At 36.1% G+C, this 23,477-nt stretch overlaps 1 protein-coding gene across 1 annotated transcript in view; it reads left to right on the top strand.

The window, feature by feature from the left end:
* Positions 1–23,477, top strand: part of LOC117419601 (periphilin-1-like) — a 61,645-nt gene that overhangs the window by 22,323 nt on the left and 15,845 nt on the right. The window contains exons 6-9 of the mRNA XM_034032499.3: positions 5,819–6,027; positions 17,000–17,082; positions 18,371–18,493; positions 20,322–20,450. Coding sequence (XP_033888390.2) covers positions 5,819–6,027; positions 17,000–17,082; positions 18,371–18,493; positions 20,322–20,450 — 544 coding nt within the window. The remainder of the gene's footprint in view (positions 1–5,818; positions 6,028–16,999; positions 17,083–18,370; positions 18,494–20,321; positions 20,451–23,477) is intronic.

Below are 23,477 nucleotides of genomic sequence, written 5' to 3'. Positions count from 1 at the left end.
CTGTGGTATCTGTTTTCATCCAGGTCACTTTACCATCCAGTTATTTTCATTTCAATGTACTGATTTGCAATACCTACAGGATCACTTGATTAAAATTTGGCTGTTTTGTTTTGCAACGTGCTCTCTTACAGAATGCTACTCTTTCTGCTATGGTACAAAACACAGTTCCATAAAAGCAATGTGCGAAATGAGCAGAAATGAAAGTTGAATATCCATTAAACTGTGTGGTGTTTAAATGCTATGGAAATAGATCCTCAGTTGTTTCTGTTTCTTACAGATGAAAGATTCAGGAAAAAAAACATGGGAATTCATATAAATCAAGTGTACAGAGAAGTAATATGTTCCAGTAAATATTGGTATACAGTTTAATACAGTTTAATCTATTTAGAGCTATCTTTAATTTATGTAAACAATGGCAGATCTGAATACTTTATTTGAAACGGGGCCTTTTTGTGTATTGAGTTTGTATACAGTATGGAGAGACCTGTTTCATTGCTGACCTATAGCAGGGTAACTCGTTCAAGGCGTTATTTCAAGTCACAATGCTATTGATTTTGCATTACCAGAAGGCTGTAGTGTTTGTTTTTGAGCTGTGCATTAGTTACTGTATTGACCTATGCTTGTAGGAAAGATTAGGATTGTTTCCAAGCTTATTCTATTCATATGCATGTTTGCAGACAAGCCATCATTTATGTCCTTACGGTGTTTAGTAAATGGATCACAGTACCCTGCAAGTATGAGGAGCTGCAGTAAAACAGTTTATAGGTCACCCGTAAAAATAAATAACAAAGCTGTCAGATATATTGTTCACTCAACAGGTTGGTCAATATGTCCTTCCCTGAACAGATTAAACCGGTACCATTTTGCATCAGGTTTCCCTCCTTTTTTCACCTTTCACCTATATCCTAACCCAAAATGTAAAGATTTGGCCACAAAACAATTTTTCTCTGTGTGCGTGCGTTTGTGTGTGTGTGTTTTCTTTCCTTTCAAGAGTAACGTGATTTGTGATTATTTTCAATTCTCAGTAGATTTTGTAAGCCAGTATTTCAGGGAAACATTTAAACCCTCTATACAAATACCTATTTTAGAAAAAGCCACTTACTTCAATGTTTACAGTGGTTTGTGTGTAGATACATTCAGAACAGTTAGTTTACTCTACAAAATCCCTCAATATTCCACCTGCACTGTACACATTACGGCATGAATTTATATAACCACTTTAGGAAACAAATGTAAAACAAAATTGCATTGGGAGAAGAAAAAAATAAAATAAAAACTGGGACATTCAAAAAACCCATCATAGTAATTTATTTTTGTTACCAATGGCAGCCACAGTTTCAAATACTTAAAACAGACCTTAACCCATAAAACTTTGCGAGGCCACATTAAGCCAGCTCTTTGTTTGGGACATGACCCGAGTTCAAGCAAAGGTCATGAAAACCAGGTGCATTTAATTTATTTATACCTCCATCTGCGTACTATTGCACGTCATTTAGTGCGAGATAATCAGTTTGGAAGATTGTGGGGATTGTAGTCAAAACAATAGGAATGAGCAAGCAAGTTAGTGATTTTGCTGCTGTTGAGACAGATGCCTTCAAATAAATACCTAAAAAATACAATATAGTATCCCTACTGTAAAACCCATGTGTAATTTAGCTTCATGAATAGCCATAATACCCCTTTTTTTTTTTTTTTTTTTTGGGCTGCTACTATTGTGAAGTTAAACAGTGATGTAAATGGACTAACCCCACTATTTAGTTATCTTATGAAATTGTGAAAGCAACTTGCTTCTATAAGGATTCTAAGCACATTTCCCTAGAGGTTTCTTATTGAAGTTAATGATTTGTTTGTGTTTTTAAAACAACTTCTGGAAAGCTAAAGAAACCTTCTGTACATCAGACAATCTTATTTATTTATAAATGTTTTATTTCTCGTGTGATCTTACTGAATATAAGCAATTTCGAAAACTGACCCTGTCTAACATCATCTTCAGTATGACTCAAAGATGTGGGGTGTGCGAAGTACAATTAAAAATTACTGGTGTGAGTTGACTTTTTCATGGCAAATTTGAGCTTGTCTGAGTGGTCTACGATTTGCTAGATTTATTCCGATGAAGTTTCGGGTTTTATGTGCCAATGGATGTTACACTTGCCGATACCGAAGTTACTGTAAACAGATGGATTATCAAGTCCTGTTTCGGTTTAACGGTTTTTAGATGGTTTTGTAAGTATACATGTTCAGTAAAGGAACTCCTTGGATTGTTGTTCAAGGTAGAGTTTATCTGTGAAATGCGAGCAGGTTTTCATGTACATACCGGCCCCTATGTTACTGCATTTTTCAGTCTTATCTGTCATCATGTCTGCATTTTAATAGTAAATAAAACTGTGAACCTTGTGTTTTCTTATTGTCTTAGCTGAGGCTAGCAGCGCTTTAAAGAATGTATTTACAAGTGAATGCTGAAAAGTACTCTGTAAAAGTGAAAAAAAACAAATCTTCCCCAAGGTTTAAAAGTATTTCTTAAAATTACCTCTATATACTGTGTGTGTATATATATATATATATATATATATATATATATATATATATATATATATATATATATATATACACTGTAGTTAAACATTTAAATTGTGTCACTTTTTTTCTTTCTGAATAATATATTTTTTTAATTCATTTATAGTTATTTTCTGTTGTCTGTTTTAATGGCAACCATTCCTTTCTAACCGAATTAGTGTATGAGGTTTCTGCCTATCTATAAATACCTATCTAAACATAATCTACTGTGGTACTGACTGGCTAAAACATTTAAGTGATCTACTACCAAAGCACAAAAATGTATATCCTCTGGCAATTTGTTCCAGAGGAAACAGGTGTGTCCAGTGCTGAAGGTTTGGGTGCGTTGTTAAATTCACCGCAGCATGCACTGATGTAAAGCGGATTCACCAAACTGTTGTTAAATTCACCAGGAGTTACTCAATGAACTGTTGTTAAATTCACCGATGCGCCACCGCTGAAGCAACGGATTCACTGGGGTTGAGAGTCGGTGAGCTGCAGCAAAATGGCCACTCCCACTGTGGAAGTTTGTCTTGTACGGAGATACTATTATCAGTGTAATTGTAGATTCAGAGACATCGGATCTTTTGAAAATGAGTATGGAGTTGTGTATTTTTAATAAATATATAATAGCGCTAATGAACATATTGATAAACTATCACACTTGCCAATTTATCCAGAGTAGCCAACTAAGCTGGTGACGTACAAGAATTCGATATACGAGAACAGATTTTTTTTTTTATCGTGTGTTATTTGTCCTTTTATACTTCAAACAAATATGTTACAAAGTTACGAAAAGTGGGCGAACTGTATTTTAAAGTATATCCATTAATCATATTTATAAATATTTACAGTTGCAGGCTAGCTGCTTTCTACATTTTAATGTAACAACAAGCTAGCTCCTAATTAGTCAGTTAAAGAGAATTGTGAGGGTCTGGAACCAACTCCCCAGCAATGTTGTTGAAGCTGACACCCTGGGATCCTTCAAGAAGCTGCTTGATGAGATTCTGGGATCAATAAACTACTAACAACCAAACGAGCAAGATGGGCCGAATGGCCTCCACTTGTTTGTAAACTTTCTTATGTTCTAAACCTTCGTCCCAATAAGCTTTCAGCTCACACAGGACAACCAAATTTTACTTACATTTTATTGGCTATTTTTTGTACAGTATCTATCAGCCTTGAGTGACCCTGATAGTAATACGTAAGTGATAATACTTTAGCACCATGCATTAATGGCAGATTTAGAATGCAAAGTTTTAATACAGGTCCATATAAGCACTGTTGCTTCTGAAGAGCAAGCTGAAATATACTATGTATTTAATGATCACCTGGGAATGTTTTATAGCCCTTCGAAGTTCCAGGTGGCAGGTAGGTCCTGCATACATGTCTTAACAATTACCTTTTTGGAATTTTTTTCCTAGACTGCCATTTTGATTTAGTCTTCTTTCCTTTTTTTAGTTTTTATTATCAATCCAGCCAAAAGTCTTCTGGCTGTTTCCACAACTGAATGCAGTTGATTTGTCGTCTTTAACAAATGGATTACTGGCTAGATCTTTAGAATCTTACCCATGAAGATTACCCAGCATGCAGTGTCACATTTTTACAAAAAAGAAAGAAAACAGATGTTCTACATTTAAGTGCTTTAGGCTACACAATCTGTGACCTAATTTTTTTTTTCTTTTTTCTTTTTAGTTTTGGGTAATGCATTTGTTTCTGCAAGCAGTGTGTTAGCACTAGAATATGAAAAATAAACTGGATGAAAAACCCAAATAATTTCAGTACAGTGCAGTTTGTTCTAAGTTAATTTAAACAATGTATATTTTATGACAAAACAAGGTAAATAATCAAAACTTTAATAGGTCAAGTTTATATTCATATAACACTAGTTACTGATTTTAATACCATATGGTGGTGTCTCTGCTTTAAATTGAATAGTTATCCTTTCATTTAAGTTATCTGCATTTTTCTAGTTATTTAAACCAAGTTAGTTAGACTAGGAGTGGGCTTTGATTGATAATTAACTACAAACTTTGATTAAAATGTAAAGATTTAATTAGACTAATTAGTGTTAAAAAGCTTTGCTGCATTTCAAAGTTCCTACCATTTTGTGTGTTTCCTGGCACAAACCTGACCTTACTGATACACATGAATAGAATCTCTCTTGCTCTGATGTGGAAAGATTGTATAATATAATGAATAGTTTGGTTGGAAATTCGCCAATTTAATTAGTGGCTATGGTTGGTTACTAAAAAATAATCATTTTGTCCGAAGGTAGTTTTCTAAAGAATTTGTTTTGGGTATGCTCTGTTTTTGTAATTCTATACAAGTAAAAATCTAATTATACTTGAACAATGCTAGGCAGACAAGTGGTATGTGGTCTAAAATAAATAGCCTTTCTTTTAAGTAATATTATGAATGTTGTTATAATGTATGTCCCAACACGTACAAAAGCCATATAAAAATGCTTCTAATGATGCTGATTGAAGACTCGACGAGTGTTTCAGAAAGCTTGAATAGGCTTACATGACTATGAATAGACTTCAGACACGTGCTCTTCATTTGCACAAAGCTTTTGCTGCACTATAACCGCTAAAAATCGGATGATAATTGGATGACAATACTTGGGACATCAGCTAATTGCATGTATGTTAGTATTTTGCAAGAAGGTAGAACATCTGTACTCCATAAGGTACTGCTTGTGTTGTCCTGAAGCATCATGTGCTCTCTTGCAGTCCTCCCGGGACCAAAGTGTTGTGCATAAGGAATCAAAGGGTCGTTTAGGGCATTCCCGGGCAACTTTTGGTATCATTGTCAACTGTTTCAGCAGGCAGGGCTACTGATGTAAGGGATTGGAGTGAAATACAATAAGAGAGACATTTATTAACTTTATTAACCATATGACAGTGATCCCAGCTCTTAAGTGGCAAAAAGAGGCCTTGCTTTTGGAGGCTATTGAATAAGGTCACGTGATTCCTCTCTATTTAAAAGGTGTCCTGTATTTCAAATTTAGTTGAACACAGGCAACTATGTTCAATTTTTTTTTTTTTTTTACCTGAAGCAGTCTACAGGGGCTGCTTTGTAGAGCCAGCAGAAGGCCGACAGATTTATAACTGGTATGCGTTTCTAGCTGGTGCTAAATTGGGAAGGGGTTAACCAAGAAAACAAAATTATTATTTTTATCCTGTTGAGCAGCTGTACACTGAAAAAAATATGTTCTAATTTAATGTGTTTTTTTTTTTTTGTTTGGTTTTTTTTTTTAAAGGGAAGACCGAGAACAGTTTAGAAGGAAAAGCTTTTTTCCACCTCACGTAAGAGACCGTTCACCTAATAGAAAAGGTCCTGCTTACTACAGAAATTCCCCTGGAGGACGGCGGGGTTCTCCACATAGTCGCTCTGGATCTAGTATTAGCAACAAGAGCTTCTCTCCAGACAAGAACAAGCCCAGTTCCTATCAGGCTCAGCACAACAAGAGTAAGTGTTCCATTTCTAATTGAAAACAAAAACAGATTACTTTTTTTTTACTGTTTCAAGGAGTGTGACAGCAGAAGAAACTGACCAAAAAGGTCATCCAGTCATCAAATAGGACCAAATATGTCCCTGTTTTCCGTTAATGAATTCCAGCAATGGGGGGGGATTACGTTGTACTGCTAAATACAGGTGTGCCTTTGTGTTAGAAATACGTAGCATTACATTCAAATGAGAAAATGAAGTGTCATATATACAGATGTCACAAAAGATCCCACTGAAAGCGGAGCACACCTGTCGCCGAATGACTGATTGATTCAGATGAACTCGGACTCGGCATATTATTATTATTATATTATTTTTTTTGTAATTAAAATCCATAAAAAGAAGTGCATACACTGCACTTGGCATGCCAAATGTTTTTGTCAATAGTTGGTACTTTTTTATTTATTTATTTATTTTTTTATAAATTTAGTCATTGCCAATTATTTTTTATTATTTTCTCCCAATTTGGAACGGCCAATTATATTATTATGCTCAGCTCACTGCTACTACCACTGCGCTGACTCGGGAGGGCGAAGACGAACACACACTGTCCTCCGAAGTGTGTGCTGTCAGCCGACCGCTTTTTTTCACACTGCAGACTCACCATGCAGCCACCCAAGAGCTACAGCGTCGGAGGACAACGCAGCTCCTGGGCAGCTTACAGGCAAGCCCGCAAGCGTCCGGCCAGACTACAGGGGTCGCTGGTGCGTGGTGAGCCGTGGACACCCTGGCCGACCTAGCCCTCCCTCCCCCCGGGCGGCGCTCTGCGAATTGAGTGCCACGCCCTGGGAGCTCCCGTCCTCGGTCGTCAAAGGAATAGCCTGGACTCGAACTCGCAACGTCCAGACTATAGAGCGCATCCTGCACTCTACGCGAGTGCTTTTACTGGATGCGCCACTCAGGAGCCCAATAGTTGGTACTTTAATGAGCTGTGTTCAAAACATTTAATTTTTTGTATATTTTTTTTAATTGCCTGTAGTTAATAAATAAATAAATAAATAAACAAACAGGTGAATATGAAACGCTGTAAAGCTTATCGGAAGGATGAAATGCAGTTGTTGCCTTGTAAACGGAGCAGGCTGTCCTGTGACGCTGTTGTCTCCATCCCTGCTGAATTCAGTTAGCTACAAATGCTGCAGTCATTGCTCTTTTAAACCTGGCTAATAGAGTAGAGTGTACCTAACAAGACAGAAGGAAAGTATTCTATCACAGCAAACATTCTTGTAAAGAAGCTGGAATACAAAAGCACTTATTAAAGGTCAATCTGGGAGGTCTGTTGCTTTAAAAATAAAAATAAAATACAGGACCACTGATACCGTTATGTCTTGAAAAGTGATTTTTTAGTAATTGTTTGTAATTTGCATTGTGTTTTCTCCTGCACTGGAGCACACAGAACCAGGTTTCTCATTTTACACGATTCATGTAAAACAATCCTTGATAGCAGTGTTATTTAATATGCATGTGTCAAATTCATTATATATGAAAGAACCTTTATTGATATGAGGAACTCACTTCAACTTGTCCTATGCTTTGCTTGCATACTTTCCCAATTGTGTGGATTCTCCATTGATTTTTTTGCAATCATGTACCTCATATGAGATGCAGCAATTAGAAAGGAGTTCCAAAGTCTTCTGGGAGATGTAATTACTATTTGTTTGCCATCTCCAATTCAGTTTTTTGCCATCGGGTGTTGCTGTTATGCATTGGCTTAGGAGAATCAATACAAAACTTGAGAAACCCAGATAGTTTGGGAACTATCCCCAGTAATCTTTGTAAGCGGCTAATGCTTGTATGAAGTAATAAGCATTTTGTAGTATTTTCCCAATGTCATATTGAATAGTTTTGTTTGCCTTCATATTCACACAAAAAAAGTGTAATTTTATAGTAATACTGCATTTTTATAGCAACTGTACAACAATTTCCAATTCTACAACATTTGAGAACTAATGTATTGGTATACAAAGGATGTAAAAACAAACATTACCTTTTTTAATAAACCATGAATTCGGAGGCACTGAAATTGCAGATGACATGTTGAATGTTATGTCTTTCAGTTATTTATTAAACAATGACACTATTTCAAAAGATTTTAAAATATATATATATTTAAATGAAACCTGGACGAAACGAACTGGAACAAAAACCTGTTTACCAATTCTATAATACAATACATCTCTCTCTCTCCTTGTTAAATTCACGTTTAAAAAAAAAAAAAAAAAAAAAACTGGCACATTTAGTGGAAAGCATCTGGTTCTGTGGACAAGGCACATATTTACTGAGGAAGTTGGGTTTGTTGGAACTTGTTAATTACACCCAGTCCGACTGGGAAAAGGATACCCTTGATTTATATAGGTGATTTTGATACAAGCCCTGACCTTCCTTTCTGTGAAAGCAGCATGGCATCAGAACTTGCAGATGTCTTCAAGAGCAAACTCTTTATTACTAGGCCTGAAGGTTCTTCAGATCATTCATGACTGGCAGCGCTTGTTAGTAACAAACTCCAGGAGTGTGAAATATTTCACATTGATTGATTTTAATGTCATTTTATTGGCAAATTGACAGATGTGCTCACAATATTATTCCTAAGCTGATGCGATAACTTGCTTTTGGGTTTTCATTTTATTATAGAATATGATTTTATTGCAAGAACATCCGATGCATTTCATCTCTTTTTGGAGTTCAGACTTGGGCAGATGTTTCTATAGAAATAGGAGTACAATGGGAAATCCAGTACAGAAGAAGCCGGTCTGGACAGAGTTTTGAAATATATATATAGATAGGTGGACATCTTAGAGATGCAGCAGTTAAACGCTTAATGCATTTATTTATTGTGACTTTTATTTTATTTTTGCTAGCCTCAATTAAACATCTTTGTGTCCAGTTTGAAGCCTCAGTTATATTTTATAATGTTTCTTGCTGCTTGCTTTTTAATAGTAAAATGTTTTCAATACATGTATTATCGTATATGTAATGATATGCATGTTTTGTACTTGTATTTGAAGGCCTTTCTGAATAGTCTACCTTTTTCTGCTTCATGCTTTTGAATAATCGTGTTCTCAATGTATTGATTAATAGGAAATCGCTGACTGCACCTCTTTTATATATAATAGTTTTTTTTTAATACTCCACTGACCTGTTAAAAGTAATTCAGAGTAGAGTCTCAGGAGTTAGGTGTTTTATGGTTTTATTTTGTATTCCATCATCAACATTAAAGGAGGGAATACATCTGGTTTACTAATCAAAGGAATTGCCTACCACTTCAAACATTAGCGGTGTACAGCGGTCACCATCAAGTCTATTTGAAAAAGAATGCAACTAAGATCAAACAGGGTTTAAAGTAATTCCAGCTTCATACAGAAGCCCAGTAGTTTCCCAAGCTCTGTTCTGAATACAACTTTTAAGAAACACATGCTGTTTTTATAATGTGTATTACTAAAGGCCTTAACCCTCACTGCCTTTTAAAGTCTACCAGAACCAAACCCCTGAAAAATGGTTTAAAGTGTCAACTTTTAGCCGAAACCATTTTCTAAGTGTTACGTTTTTAGAATGGTTTCTGGTGTGTATATATAATTACTGTAGGATGTGTGCAGTTTTAAGGTTGTTTATTCATTACATTTTTTTCCATGAACAAGTCTTATCCACATTAATTGTGCTGTGATGTTTGGCCTTAGCATTGGAAGACCAGCGTAACATAACCAATAAGTTGACACTAGTTCCTTCAAAGCATTACACACAAAAGACAATATTCCTCTGTCCAGAACAGCAACCACCAAGAAAAGGTGTTAAAACCAAGCCTCACCCAGGACAACTGGAAGCTGCTAGAGATGTTGGTCAACGGCTTATTTTTCCACCTGAGATTACCACCACTATCCTTCGACCAGACATTGTCTTGTGGTCTGGATCAGCATGCCTTGTTCATCTGGTAGAGTTAACCGTGCCATGGGAGGATGCTGTGGATGAGGCGTATGAGAGGAAGAAACTTCGGTATGCTCAACTAGCTGTTGAAGCGGAACAGCGAGGATGGAGAGTCTGGGTTTACCCAGTGGAGGTGGGTTGTGGCACACGCCACAACCTGGTTTCCCAGAGATGTCTTGTTCAGTGGTCAAGAGTTGCGTCGCACAGTGAAGAACTTATTTGAAGCAGCAGAAAGGAGCAGCAACTGGCTGTGGTTGAGACAGAAAGATTCTGGCTGGGGATCTCAAGCACAATCGAAAGAAAGCAACACTGATGTACAGGTAAGTAAGCTGGGCTGAGTTGAGTGGGGGACAGAGAGGGGTGATGCTGGGACGCCAGAATCACTGTCGAGCCCTCTTGAGGTGTCGTGGGCTAGTCAACGAAACACCAAGGACAGAAGGTGCCCACTTGAAGACCCCAGAGATGTACCCTACCTAGCTCAATCCAGACGGTTGTCATCCTGAGGCACTGGGGAGACCGCACTGTGGTTGATCCCCAGAGCCAGCATCGCAGCCGTTTATGTGTGCTGATACGCTGGGGAGGCAAAATAAGCTGATCCCTGGAGCCAGCATTACACTTCAGCCATCAACACCAGGCAGAAGGAGATCTACATCATCAGATGGAAAGAAATGCAAATGGATGGAGATGCAGATGGATCACATTACTTTACTGTAAAGCTACGTCTTAGTTGGTGCTTATCTTGGCGAGCCTGAAGTTTTAACATCTACTCTCATGTAATGGAAATCATAACCATACCTCATTAAATAAGTTTTTGAAATGTCACGAGTTTAATTCTGTAGTGTAAACATTTAAGAAATAAAATGTAATCTAACATCCTGTCAAGAACAAATAAGCATTATTTTGAGAATATTCCATGGATATGGATGCTTCGTTCAAGACAGTCAGAAGTTGGGACGCAAAATATAATTTGTCAACAAAAAATTTAAATTAATTATTTCATTCGTGTTTTAAATGAATAAACAGTCACTTATTTAAAACAGTATATCAATGTCTCCACAAGACTATGCACCATGGTGAATATGCAGTAGGTAATATAGAGACTTACTTGTATTACACATTGGTCCAGGAGTTGCAATGGAATTCCCAATCTAGTGATCCGACAGACTGAATGAAATTGGCAAGATAAAATCCATGCAACAAAAGACTAGATTTTTGTGCCAGTTGAGTTTTAGCTTATGAGGTTATAAATGACATGTTCAAGCTTGGTTATAGCTTTTAAAATACAGATGTTTTTATTTGTTCTGATATTTTTCAGGTTGATATTTTCAACAATGGCTTATGTTGGTTATTTATATATTTTAAACTATTTAAAATTACTTCCAGTATAAGCACCTTTTCCTAATAGTTTATGATCTCTGGTATCTGGAATATGTACAGTATAATTTACACATATACATTGTAACTGGTTTTGTTTTGCTTGTATATAAATACCCATGTACCCTTCCTTATTCATTGTTACTGGTTGGAAGCTTAACCTCACAATGACCATAGTTCTTAAAGATAATAAATCACATGCTATTTTTTACTAGGTGAAAAAATGAATCCATGGTTATAAATGTCTCCGATCCTTTCAGTGAACTTTGGAGTCAATTAAAAGGTCTCTGGACATCTAAATGGTTGAAGTGGCTACTGGTCTGAATTCTGATCTGGGAAGAAGAAAATCACTGGGAAGGGTTCAATGATTGCACTTACCAGACTACAGCCTATGTTTTGCTTAGAAGATTGCTTCTGAAGCGGTTCAGCTCAAGTCTTTATTCACAGTCTTGTAACATGACCTGTGCAATCACAATTATTGCTACAGTTCTGTAACAAATAGTTTCTTCCAAAACTAGTACAAAATTGTCTTGGGGAATGTTTTTGTATGTATTTTTAAGTTATTATCTTTTTAATCAATCTGCCATGACCCCAGGATCTTACCACTTGATTTTGTTACCAGGCCTTTGAACAGGTGTCATCATCAGTCATGAAACAGCACATTAAAATGATGATTACCCAAGCCATTAAAAGAAGGTTAAAATATCTGGTCCCTTGGAGTCCTCCATTAACCAGCTGTCTGTTTCTGCCATACCTACTGTAACACAGCAACGCAACAAGATTCACAAAAGTCAATGGCAAGTGAATGATTTACTGTAGGTGTGTTTCCAAATGGACCGCATCTTTTATTGTTTAGTTTGGAATATGAATGAACTTCAGTAATAAATTCCTTCATATCCCTGAACTTTGCCAAATCATTAGGACTTAAGTGTGGTGAAAGCTGATGTCCTAAAGACCATTTTCTAGGACCCAGTGGCTGCAGAACAGCATTTTTTCCCCCCTTTTGCACTGCTTACCATTTTCTGGTGAACTGAAATTTAAAAAAGAATGTATCTTGCAACACTGTTTAGTTCATACTGATTGTTAGTGTTTTGAAAACCACTGCTAGGTGTCTCTGTGTTTTACATGCTAAAGCTTAAACTTGTGCTGCATGCTAAACTTGTGACCGATTTCTCGTGGGAAAGCTGCAGTATTGGTAGTTCATCTTGAGTTTGCTTCTGAATTTTACAACAAAAAAGTACCTAATTTTAGATCATGGTGATTTCAAAGAGGTTGGATGGAGTCCCCTTTTAAATGGATTTGGTTTAGATACAATTTTGCTCCACAATCTTGTCTTTCATTTTTTTTTCCTTGTAAGAACGCACTTATCTTTTTAAATAGAATTTTGCCATCCCAGCTTGTTGCTCATCTGGTTTCTGACCTGATGATTGCTCTTTCCTTTCATTTATGGGGTTCAAATACTGACCTGAATTAAATAAATTACAGTCATCTGTCTAAGTCCCCACGGGACTACCCATTGTTAAATGCTTACCACGATTTGCCAAACAACAAATTCCCAATAAGATGAAAAGACATTTAAAATAAATAAATAAATTACAGTACACTAACTTTTGTGTACTTGAATTATTTTCTTGTATGCTTTACCTCATAAGTTCATTCATGTTAATTCTATGAAATGCTAAGCGTTTAAATGTATTTAATGTTAAGCATTTCAACTTTTACAGAAGTTATACAGAAACTTTGTTTTCTCTCATTGGATATGAAGTCCAATTTTTGATATTTTGATTTGAAGCTGCCATGACATATCATTTGAACAGTTAGATTTTGCCATAATTGAAATACACAATACAAAATGCATGGTATGACAGCAGGCAAGGAGTTTCGGTCCTATGTTAGCAGCACAGTTGTTGTTGTTGTTGTTGTTGTTGGATGCTCCTGGCTTTTCCCTCTTACTTTCCTTATCCAGGTGAACCTGACTGACACAATGTTTCCTTTTGTTGCACTTCCTATAGTGAGTTTGTGCTTTTTCACCTGTTTTCTCTGTAACATCTCCTAAAGGTTATCCAGTCCTGTCTTGCAGTTAATTTATCGTGCCTGTTATTCAGGTCTCTCTTTGAATTCCCTGCAGATAAAATATAAATCTTACTGCAAGTTGCTTTCATGTACAGCTCTTAAATGCCATGCCCATTCTATAAATAACTCCTGTACAGGCAGCAAATTACATGGAATAATTAGTAGAACAAATGCTGGTCTAGGGCTACCTTTCAGGACAAAGACTACCATGTTATTTGTCATATAACCCATACATATAATTGACTAGTACTAAATTGCTAAAATTATACTATCCTATGTAGCTTTAAAAACATCGGTCCATGCAAACTAGTTGAAAGAAAAGGATAGTGAATACCGTTGGCTGGATATTTTAAATTAATTCTCTCTAAGATATCCACACAATGACAAGTGACATAGAAAGCAACTGGTACATGATGTATAATCTGAAATTTGTGTCACACTAGTAAATGTAATATAAACGTAAATAGCTTTGCAGAAAATGCTGTTCCTTTCTACGTTGAAGGTTTAATCTGTATTATTTAAATAGTACACATCATTTTTAAGTAACACATTCATATTATGCCCTTCTTGCCACAACTAGTATTATGGATTAATCTGTAATAAAAATGTGTGTTTTGTATGTCACCTCCAGTCCAGTTATTGAGTTATGGATGATTCTGAAATATGAGCACAGGCATATATATATATATATATTTATATTTATATATTTATATTTATATATATTCTTGATATTTAGGAACTTTACATTTCTAGATAGCAAACTCTTACTGTCACTTTTACTAATACACTGGAAGTAGAAAATAAGCTTAAAGGTCCTTGCTCTGGGATAGCATTGGTCTGAATCCCATCAGCGCCTGTCTGACAGGATTCCCTGTTCACTCACTCAAGAGATATTCTGCATGCAGTTCAGTTCCAGGAATTCTCTACATCAGGGGTGAATCATCACTGTTTGAGATAAGGAGTAATCCTCGGGTAAGACAAAGGAAAATGATTTGCAGATCAGTTGCTGATGGCTGTCTATTCAAATTAATTAGCACAGCAAATCTAATTTTGTATTTCTTTTTTTTTAAGCATCTTATTGAGTTTCTCCTTGAAGAGTGTTTTCTTCTTTTCATTATGGGTTGCATACATTTTAAGAAATGGTTACGTTTTCCAGACATTCATTAAATGGCAACCCAAGTGCTCCTTGTTTTGGATTACTAGCCCACTTCCAGCTTAGAAAACCTTTTTAAGGCTTTATCCATTTCCTAATTAAATCAGCCAATTTCCTGACTGTGCAGTTCCTGATCTTATTTTATCATCCATGGTAATTGGCTTTCGGGCATATGTATTAAAACCATCGGTATTGAAGGTACTGGGGCATGAACAATTAGGTACTGCTAGATTGGCTGCTATCTGCTCTTTATCTTGGACTAAAATGTAAAAAGCAGTGAAATTTGGTTAAGTTTTAACTATTCCTAAAAACTATTGTATATGTTTAAAAACCATGGGATCTGGGAGAGTGGCTACTCCGCAGCCACACTGATTTTATGTAACAAAATGTTGGCTCACAAAAAAAGCGGAAAATCATAAACGCTCTGTATTGAGTACACCCACCTTTCCTTAACATTCACATCTGTGCCTCATGGAACCAATATTCCTTTAGAAAGCAGAGTGTGAAATGTTCCATTTGGTTTTAGTGTCGCCTTTGTCACAGTGAAGCCATGCAGTGGGTTTTAAATTGGGTGAACACACAGGCAAACCCCTCACTGCTTGCACGCTGTATTTGGACAATTAAATGTATTCCAGGAAATCTGAGTTAATACAGGAATATAATCAGAGTAACAAGACCACATTGGGGCTCCCGAGTGGCGCATCCAGTAAAGGCGCTCTGCGTGGAGTTCAGGATGCGCCCTATAGCCTGGAGATCACTGGTTCGTATCCAGGCTGTGTCATTTGCCGACCGTGACCGGGAGTTCCCAGGGGGTGGTGCACAATTGGCCGAGCGCTGCCGTGGTAGGGAGTGCTCAGGTCGGCAGGGTAATCCTCGGTTCACCGCGCACCAGTGACGCCTGTGGCCGGCAGGGTGCATGCGGGTCTGTTGTGTAGCCATTCTGATCTGTTTTGTCCTCTGGCACTATAGGTCTGATGGCTTCACTGTGAACCTGCAGCGTGAAAAAAGACGGCTTGGCAGGACACGTTTCGGAGGACGCGTGTGCCTGCCGCCGTTTCGTGAAGTCAGCACGGAGGTTGCAGCGGTGGACCGAGATCAATACATCCAATTGCCGATTCCAAATTGGGGGGAAAAATAAAAAAAGACCACATTGGTTTTTAGTAGATGTGCACAATATTGTTTTGTCATATTTAATTATGTGCATTCCAGTTTTCGTTGCTACATCACACATTTGCTCTGCTTCTCTGGTTTTCTCATAACCACACATCATCTTTTCAACGAATGCTTGATGTGATTAGAATTCATGGAATCCTGACATTTTAATGCATCATATGATTGGTTTTGAGCATCAGTTTAAAAACAAAAAATCCACATATTTAAAGCAACCACAATGCTCATGTTTAGGAATAGCAAGTCATGTGCAAATGCAAAAACTGTTAAATTGTCTCTGTTCAACTCATCTGTCTCATAATGCTGAAAAGAGGTAGGATAAGTGGGCCTGTTAATTCGAGATTGTGAAAACCAAAATCCCTTATTTTGGTAGTTTTAACTTGATCTCTTTTGGTTGTCTTTTCTCAAGCATTGACTTAATCACCTGTTCTTAAAATATTTTGAGGGACATTTCATATCTTTAACTGTGAATCTAAATCCTCAGGGATTTATTTGTCAAAACTTACATTAGTTTTATACTGAATGCTATCTTGTCTGTATTTTATTTTTCCCAGCTGCTCCAATTCATCTCCATGAATCTTTTAGAAAATAGTGTCGTCCCCTTCCCCCCCGCCTCCCCTTATACTTTGCTATTAATGCTGTTCTGTTTTGTCTCCTACGTGTCTGTTGGCTAAACTGGACAGATAATAAATTTGTGACTTGGTTTGTGTTCAGAAGAACCAAACACATAAAATCCCCCAAAATACATACATTATGCATTCTAACCTTAAGTTATTGCAGATGTTTGGTTTTTTTAAGTAAAATTATATATATATATATTATTTATTTCTTAGCAGACGCCCTTATCCAGGGCGACTTACAATCGTAAGTAAAAACATTTCAAGCGTTACAATACAAGTAATACAATAAGAGCAAGAAATACAATAACTTTTGTTCAAGTAAAGTACAAGTTTGACAAACCCCAATTCAATAATACAGCAGGTAATAGTGATAGTTACATCAGGATATTATAATCACAGATGAAGCAACTTGGTTGTCATGGTTATAATATTATTCTGTTTTTATACAAAACTCTTTCCATACATAACATCAGTGCTTGGAGCCAGAGGAAATATCAGATATACACTATTGCACCAGTGTGTGCTGCCAGTTTATTATTTTATAATAATTTCTATCAAATGCTGCTGAGGAAAAAATAAATAATAAATTCTGCAGTGTTTTTTAATACTTTTCTTTCCCCCTCCGTAGTCAAAGAAAGGCCATCAACCCATTCCTTAAACACTTCAAGAGATGCTTCTCCACCGAGTTCTACATCTCTGCCAACTTCAAAGGTACATTTTATTAGCAGTGATTGCAAACCGCTGCTAATGCAGTTCAGCACAGCAGGTCACAGCTATAGAGACCATCAATAACCTGATGCCTATAAAAATAAATTCTCAGTTTTGTATCAACCTTTAAAGAAACAGCTTTATACTTTTGGTGTTTAAAAGCTCTTTTATAGTGTCACACCTGTTGCCTTAACCTATGGGATTATTGAACACAATAAGTACTACCCATAATGACTACCCTTGAGTAGTCATTATGGGTATGGGTGGGGGGAGGAAAAATTGTTAATTATATATAGAGAAATCAAGCGTATGAGTCTTCTGATGCATGCTGTGTTATGATTTTTGGCAGAATGTTATTGGCCATGTGTTTTAAAGTTTGTAGGATTTATTATTATTATTATTATTATTATTATTATTATTATTATTATTGGTCAATACATCTACTTCTCTCTACATGCCTGAAAAGATAGAAAGAATGTAAGTGATATGAGATGTTTGAGATGCTGGTTGTACCACCCACATTGAATGCTTAAAATGCTATGCATTACAATAGTTACATTGGTTCTTTGTTATATTGCAACTTCATTTTAACTGCATCCATATGTAGTCTGTTGGGACGTGCTATGTACACAGAATGGCGCTCAAAGGAATAGTGGTTATTGCCTAGTTCTATTCACTTTGTAAGGCTGTTGACCATATTGATTCTACTTTTGTTGTTTTTATTCTTTTTTTATTCTCCGTTTTCTCTGCTAAATTTTTATTTTGCAATTCGACAGTCTTGTGTAGTGACTGCAAACGCTGAAAGAAAATGCAATTAAAGCAGATAAATAAAATAAAAATATGTATTGCTGGTGTTATGGATAAATAAATAAAATAGTGTCTGGGACCATGATCAAATTAAACTGCAGTTATTTTATAATGTAATTAAGTTATTTCAATAAAAGCCATTCCCTTTTCTTCTTTGGTGCTATGTATTAACTCACTTAATTCGACAGACATGGTTTAAGGTTTTTAGAAAGAAAGCTACATGACGGTCAAGTTTAGAATACAATTTGTTGGACTTTGCAAAGCTTCTCTTGGCTGTAAGAAGTGGTATTCTTGGCATATGAAAAGCATTATATTAAGTGGTTCTCTTTCCTTAGTGGCATATATTGCATCAGTATCACTACCAACAAAGATACTGCCATCACTGTAATTATCATATTAATCACACGCGTATGGTCAAATGCATTTTTTTAAAAGAAAAAATGTACTTCATTTTATTTATTTGATTTGTGTTTTATTTATTCAGATAAGCTTGGATAAAAGCAGCAGACCACCAGAGTGTCAGACTACAGAAGCATTAAGTGAGCGGCCTGATGACATATTGGAGAAATCTAATGAACAAGATTTATCTGACAATCGGAAGGAATGTGTAAGACCGTTATGAAATACAAGCTGCTAAAATTCATATTATTCAGCATTTTACTTGCATGCACAAAAAAAGAATTACATAAGCCACTAACCTTGTAGCTGCATGGAAACATGGTGCTGTTCACAGGCTGTTGCTCATTTTCACTTTCAGCTCTCTCAATCTTGGCTACTCCTATGAACTTGCACTTATTTATGCCAGTACTGTGTGTGTTTTTCAGTGCATGATCAGAACGAATCACTAAAGTTTTTACACCGATGACAGATTCCCCACTTGGTTTTAATTTCATGGAAGGTTTTTGAAGTATCTGTATGCCAACGACCTTTAGTTAGTGTATAAGAATTATTTTGTTATTAACTAACAACGTATGCATATTTATAAAACTAAGAGCATTTCCATGTTCCAGCCACCTACAGACTGTTTGCTACTTAAGACAGCAGGGTTCCTATTGCGATTCGAAGTGAGAAGCATTTTATACCTACGATATCACTGTATACATATTTACCTTTACAATATATCTTTATTTCTAAAGGCTTTATAAAAGGGTGTTGAAGTAACTCATTGGATCAGGTCACTTGAAAAGGCTGGTTTCATGGGGCATTGCAGATTTCTTTTGTGTGTTGCCGATGAAAGCTCTGTTTATTTGGTTAATGGAAGACAAAATGTTTGATGTTGATGAGTCCTGACCACTGTATCTGGGAAGCCGGTATTTGTGATGAATCTTGTAGTGTTCTTGCAGCAGTTTTATATTTTTTCATATTAATCAATGTTGAAAGGTAAAAAATGGCTCTTCTGCTTTCTGGTATGCATTATGTTATTAGATGTTGCTCTGTCTAGACATGCATGCATACATACATGCATACATACATACATACATACATACATAATATATAAAAAATACTTTCACAAAAAGTAGTAATTATTTCCACAGACTGTGTGTGTATAGTGAAACTTTATTAAGGCCAATCGAGGGACCAACAAAATGTGGTATTCACAGGTAGTAGCCTTACTACTGAAGAGACATAGTAGAAACATTTAACAAATCCATTATTTAATTTAGTTTTCTTTTATGCAAACTGTTTTGATTTATTGTCTAGTTTCTAAATCAAATGTGCACATGGGTTAAATCCGGTTGCATTTCAGAGGGGTTTGCAACATGTCAGTCTTATTAGAGATAATTTCAAGAGAGGTTTGATATGTTTAGGACTGCAGATCCAGTGCGTTGAAATATTGCTGTCAATAGGAGCCAAAAAGTTACATTTTACAACTTGGAGGTGTTTTCATATAAATCCATAGTTTTTAAGCTAAGCCATAAAAGACACATTTACATTTTCTGTCAGCACCTGTTGGAAACCCGGTATCATTCTGGTGATCTGGTGATAGGTCCTGTTGCAGACACATGATCAAGCACCATTGCTTTTTGCAACTTTCTGAGCATCCTAAGTGTAGATCAGTGCCAAGAGTCAAGGATTAGCCACGCCATTGTCTGTCAAGAAATGAGGTGCACCATGGGAAAATTAAATCTTGCTTCCAGATTTCCTGTCATTGTAAAACAGATTCAATTGATCTTTCATTTTATTGTTCAGCAGTAAAATATTACAGTGATATGCATCTTGGCGTTAATGTTACACATCAATTACATGTAGGGTAGGTTTGGCAAAGATTAAAACAAGTAGAGCTAAGGGAATTGATTGCCACGTAAGTAAGTAGTATAAAAAGCTCTTATTAATGTAAACTATATTCTCAACATAAAGAGTATTGCCAAATACAGTAAATGACAGCATTTTGAACCTTAACATTTTGTATTGTTGTTGTTTTTTTTTTGTTTAAGGATGAAAAAATCATTTTTGAAGATGAACCAGAGGAGCCACATACAAGTAAAGACAGCAGAGTTCTTGATGATGACTTTCTGGATCGACGATCTCAAGCAATTGCAGAAAAAGCAAAAGAAATTGAAGAGGTTGGTAACATTAGTTTGATGTTATTGTAGTACATGATCATAAGGCTGGGCTTTTCCCTGATGCTGTTTACAGGTAATAAACTGTAAGCAAGGATTCTAAAACCCAGGCCTTATTGACACCAATTCTTTATCCATAATATTTTGAGAGATGCAATTCTTCAGGTAGAAAACCATACATTTGAATAATAAAATGTATAATGCAAACAGTACTACGAACCGGTAAATGTCCAAGACTGATTTTAGTCCCAAAGTCAGGTAGAAGCTGATTTTAAAGAAAATTTGTAATAGCTCAGTATTGGAGAAAAATAATCACTTGCAAACACCTGATATCGGAACATCTTAAACATTCGTTAAATCTAAAAAAAAAAAAAGCATTTAAAATGTAAAAGCTACTTACTCCTTTTAAAATAGACCCATTGGCCTGGTTTTGATTTAAATAATGTTTTTCTACATGATTTGGATTGAGGTAATTTTGGCCAACTAATTATATTGTGTTATCCTTGGTGGGTTAATGCATCTAAGTGATATAAAGTGCCTTGTTTAAAGTCCCTTAAATGCTGGTTTTCCTTTACTCTAGCCTGCTGTTTCATTGTGGTTGACAAGAAAGTAAAGATTTTCTCTCTCCTTATAAAAAGTAGGGTTTAGAACAGTGGACAAACACCTAGTTGACCTGGTTTTACCAAAATATGTTTGGCTTTCATTTAAAAAAAAAAAAAAAATCCTTAAGTGTCAACTGTAAAAACAAAAAAAAATGTTCACCAAGGGCTCCCGAGTGGCGCATCCAGTAAAGGCGCTCCGCGTGGAGTGCAGGATGCGCCCTATAGCCTGGAGATCGCTGACTCGTATCCAGACTATGTAATTTGCCGACTGTGACCGGGAGTTCCCAGGGGGTGGTGCACAATTGGCCAAGCGCCACCTGGGTAGGGAGCGCTGAGGTTGGCAGGGTAATCCTTGCTTCACTGCACACCAGCGATTCCTGTGGCTGTCAGGGCGCCTGCAGGTCTGCTGTGGAGCCATTCAGATCTGTGTTGTCCTCCAGCACTATAGGTCTGATGGCTTCACTGTGTACCTGCAGTGTGAAAAAAGACGCATGTGTCTGCCGCCGTGTTTTGCGAAGACGGCAAGGGGGTTGCAGCGGAGGACCGAGATCAATACATACAATTGACGACTAAATTAAAAAGTTCACCATACTTTATTGATTAGAAAATAAAGATACCACCGGTATAAAAATCCATAGGTGCAGGAATTCTCTGCACAGTGGACATTTTGTTTTAAACTCGGACCCAAGATCCTATAATCTTTTTAAAAACTAGTAATAGCAACACTCAGATTTTATTGAGTTTTGGTAAGATACACCGAGATGTTATCATGCTGTTCAGGGCACTAATGCTGAAGTTCATATTTCACATGGCATGTACATCATCAAAAAAAAAAAAAAAATAGTGGTGGTCGAGTGTCCATGGCAGCTACTCTACCAGTGATTTTCTTTAAATTTAGTAGATTAGGCTAATTTAACCTAATGTTACATTAGACATGATGTTGATTTGTTTAAAAGGATTTGAGTACGTAGAGAAATGTGTAAAATAAAATCCTTTGATAGCTTTGAAGAAATAAAGAAACATGTCTAACTGCTGAGAGCAGCTCTAATGAAACAACAGTCAGTAGGAAACCACCAGAAGCTGCCCTCTTGCTGCTTTTTTTTTTTTTTTTAAAGCTCTTAACTTCATGTCTGTGTAAATATTTGTGACAAAGCTGTGGAAATTTCATTTTTAATGTGAGTGCAAGGCGAGATTTAGGTGTTTGCATTGGATGCAGTCCACATTGTAAACTCCACTTCCCCAATTTTACTGTAAGGCTGAAGGCATATCTTTGTTTTGCCAGTTCATATTGAATATGCATCTCGGTATTCAATCAAAATCAGACACCTGGGTTCATTAAATGAAATTGGTTTAGCTTTCTAAAGTCTATGCTGGATCTGGATATATAATTATTGCAGTAGATGAGGCTATTTATAGTAGCCCCTGAGAGAGATACAGATGTATGTAAATGTAAAATACAAAATTGTGTATTTAGATACAGTATACAATGTTGGGTTAAAGACAAAAGTACAAAAAACAAACTTGGACCTTATTACAAACTGTAGTGCAAATGCCATTTAACAACGTGTTCATGTTTAGGTATATTCACTACAGAGGATGTTCTATAAAGTTCCTGGTATGCCTTATGTTAGTGACACAGTCACTTGCTCTGCTATATCTTGTCTAGACATCAAGTTGGCACTGCTACACAATTTGTATAGAAGCAGTTGCTCAAATGTTATGTTTGCTAGTTTTTAATAAAGTACATACCGTAAAACTTCAAATAATTGCCAGGTCTCAAATAATCGCCTGTCTCAAATACGTGCCGGGTCTCTGTTAAACGCCGGGTCTCTCTCATTGCCATTGAAACTAAGGATTAGCTTGAGCGTGATGAACTGCTAATAAGTGACAACGATGAAAGTGACTCTCAGGGTTAATTAATAATAATAATAATAATAATAATAATAATAATAATAATAATAGTAATTTAAGGTAGGCCTACATGTAATGCATATTTGTTTAAAGCAGTTATTACATTATTAAAAGTTTTGATAATTTTAAGCGTGCTGAAAGTAGGCCAGATACAAACCTCCTGGTGTATTTTAACGTGTTTTGTTGTATTAACAAAGTTTGAGATTAAATGATAAATTATTTTTGATAATGATACAATAACTTGCTGCTTTTCTTGTTCATTTTTAAAAACATTTTGGAAATTATTATTATTATTATTATTATTATTATTATTATTGTTATTGTGCTGTAAGCATAGCCTACACGCCTGTGTTCTGATATCTACAGGGCTGTCTTTTAGTGGATTTAACTCAAGTTGTTGTTAACAATGGTAGATCTAATTCTGTTTTTAAATACAAATTCGTACGTCTGCTCGTTTTATTTTCCAACGTTTTAAATACCATTTCCTTGTTAACCTATAAAAAGACTGTAATAATAC

The sequence above is a fragment of the Acipenser ruthenus genome, chromosome 14 (assembly GCF_902713425.1).
Source record: "Acipenser ruthenus chromosome 14, fAciRut3.2 maternal haplotype, whole genome shotgun sequence".
NCBI classification, from domain to species: domain Eukaryota; kingdom Metazoa; phylum Chordata; class Actinopteri; order Acipenseriformes; family Acipenseridae; genus Acipenser; species Acipenser ruthenus.
The sequence above is the reverse complement of the archived record's forward strand: the minus strand, read 5'-3'. Positions and strand labels throughout refer to the sequence as shown.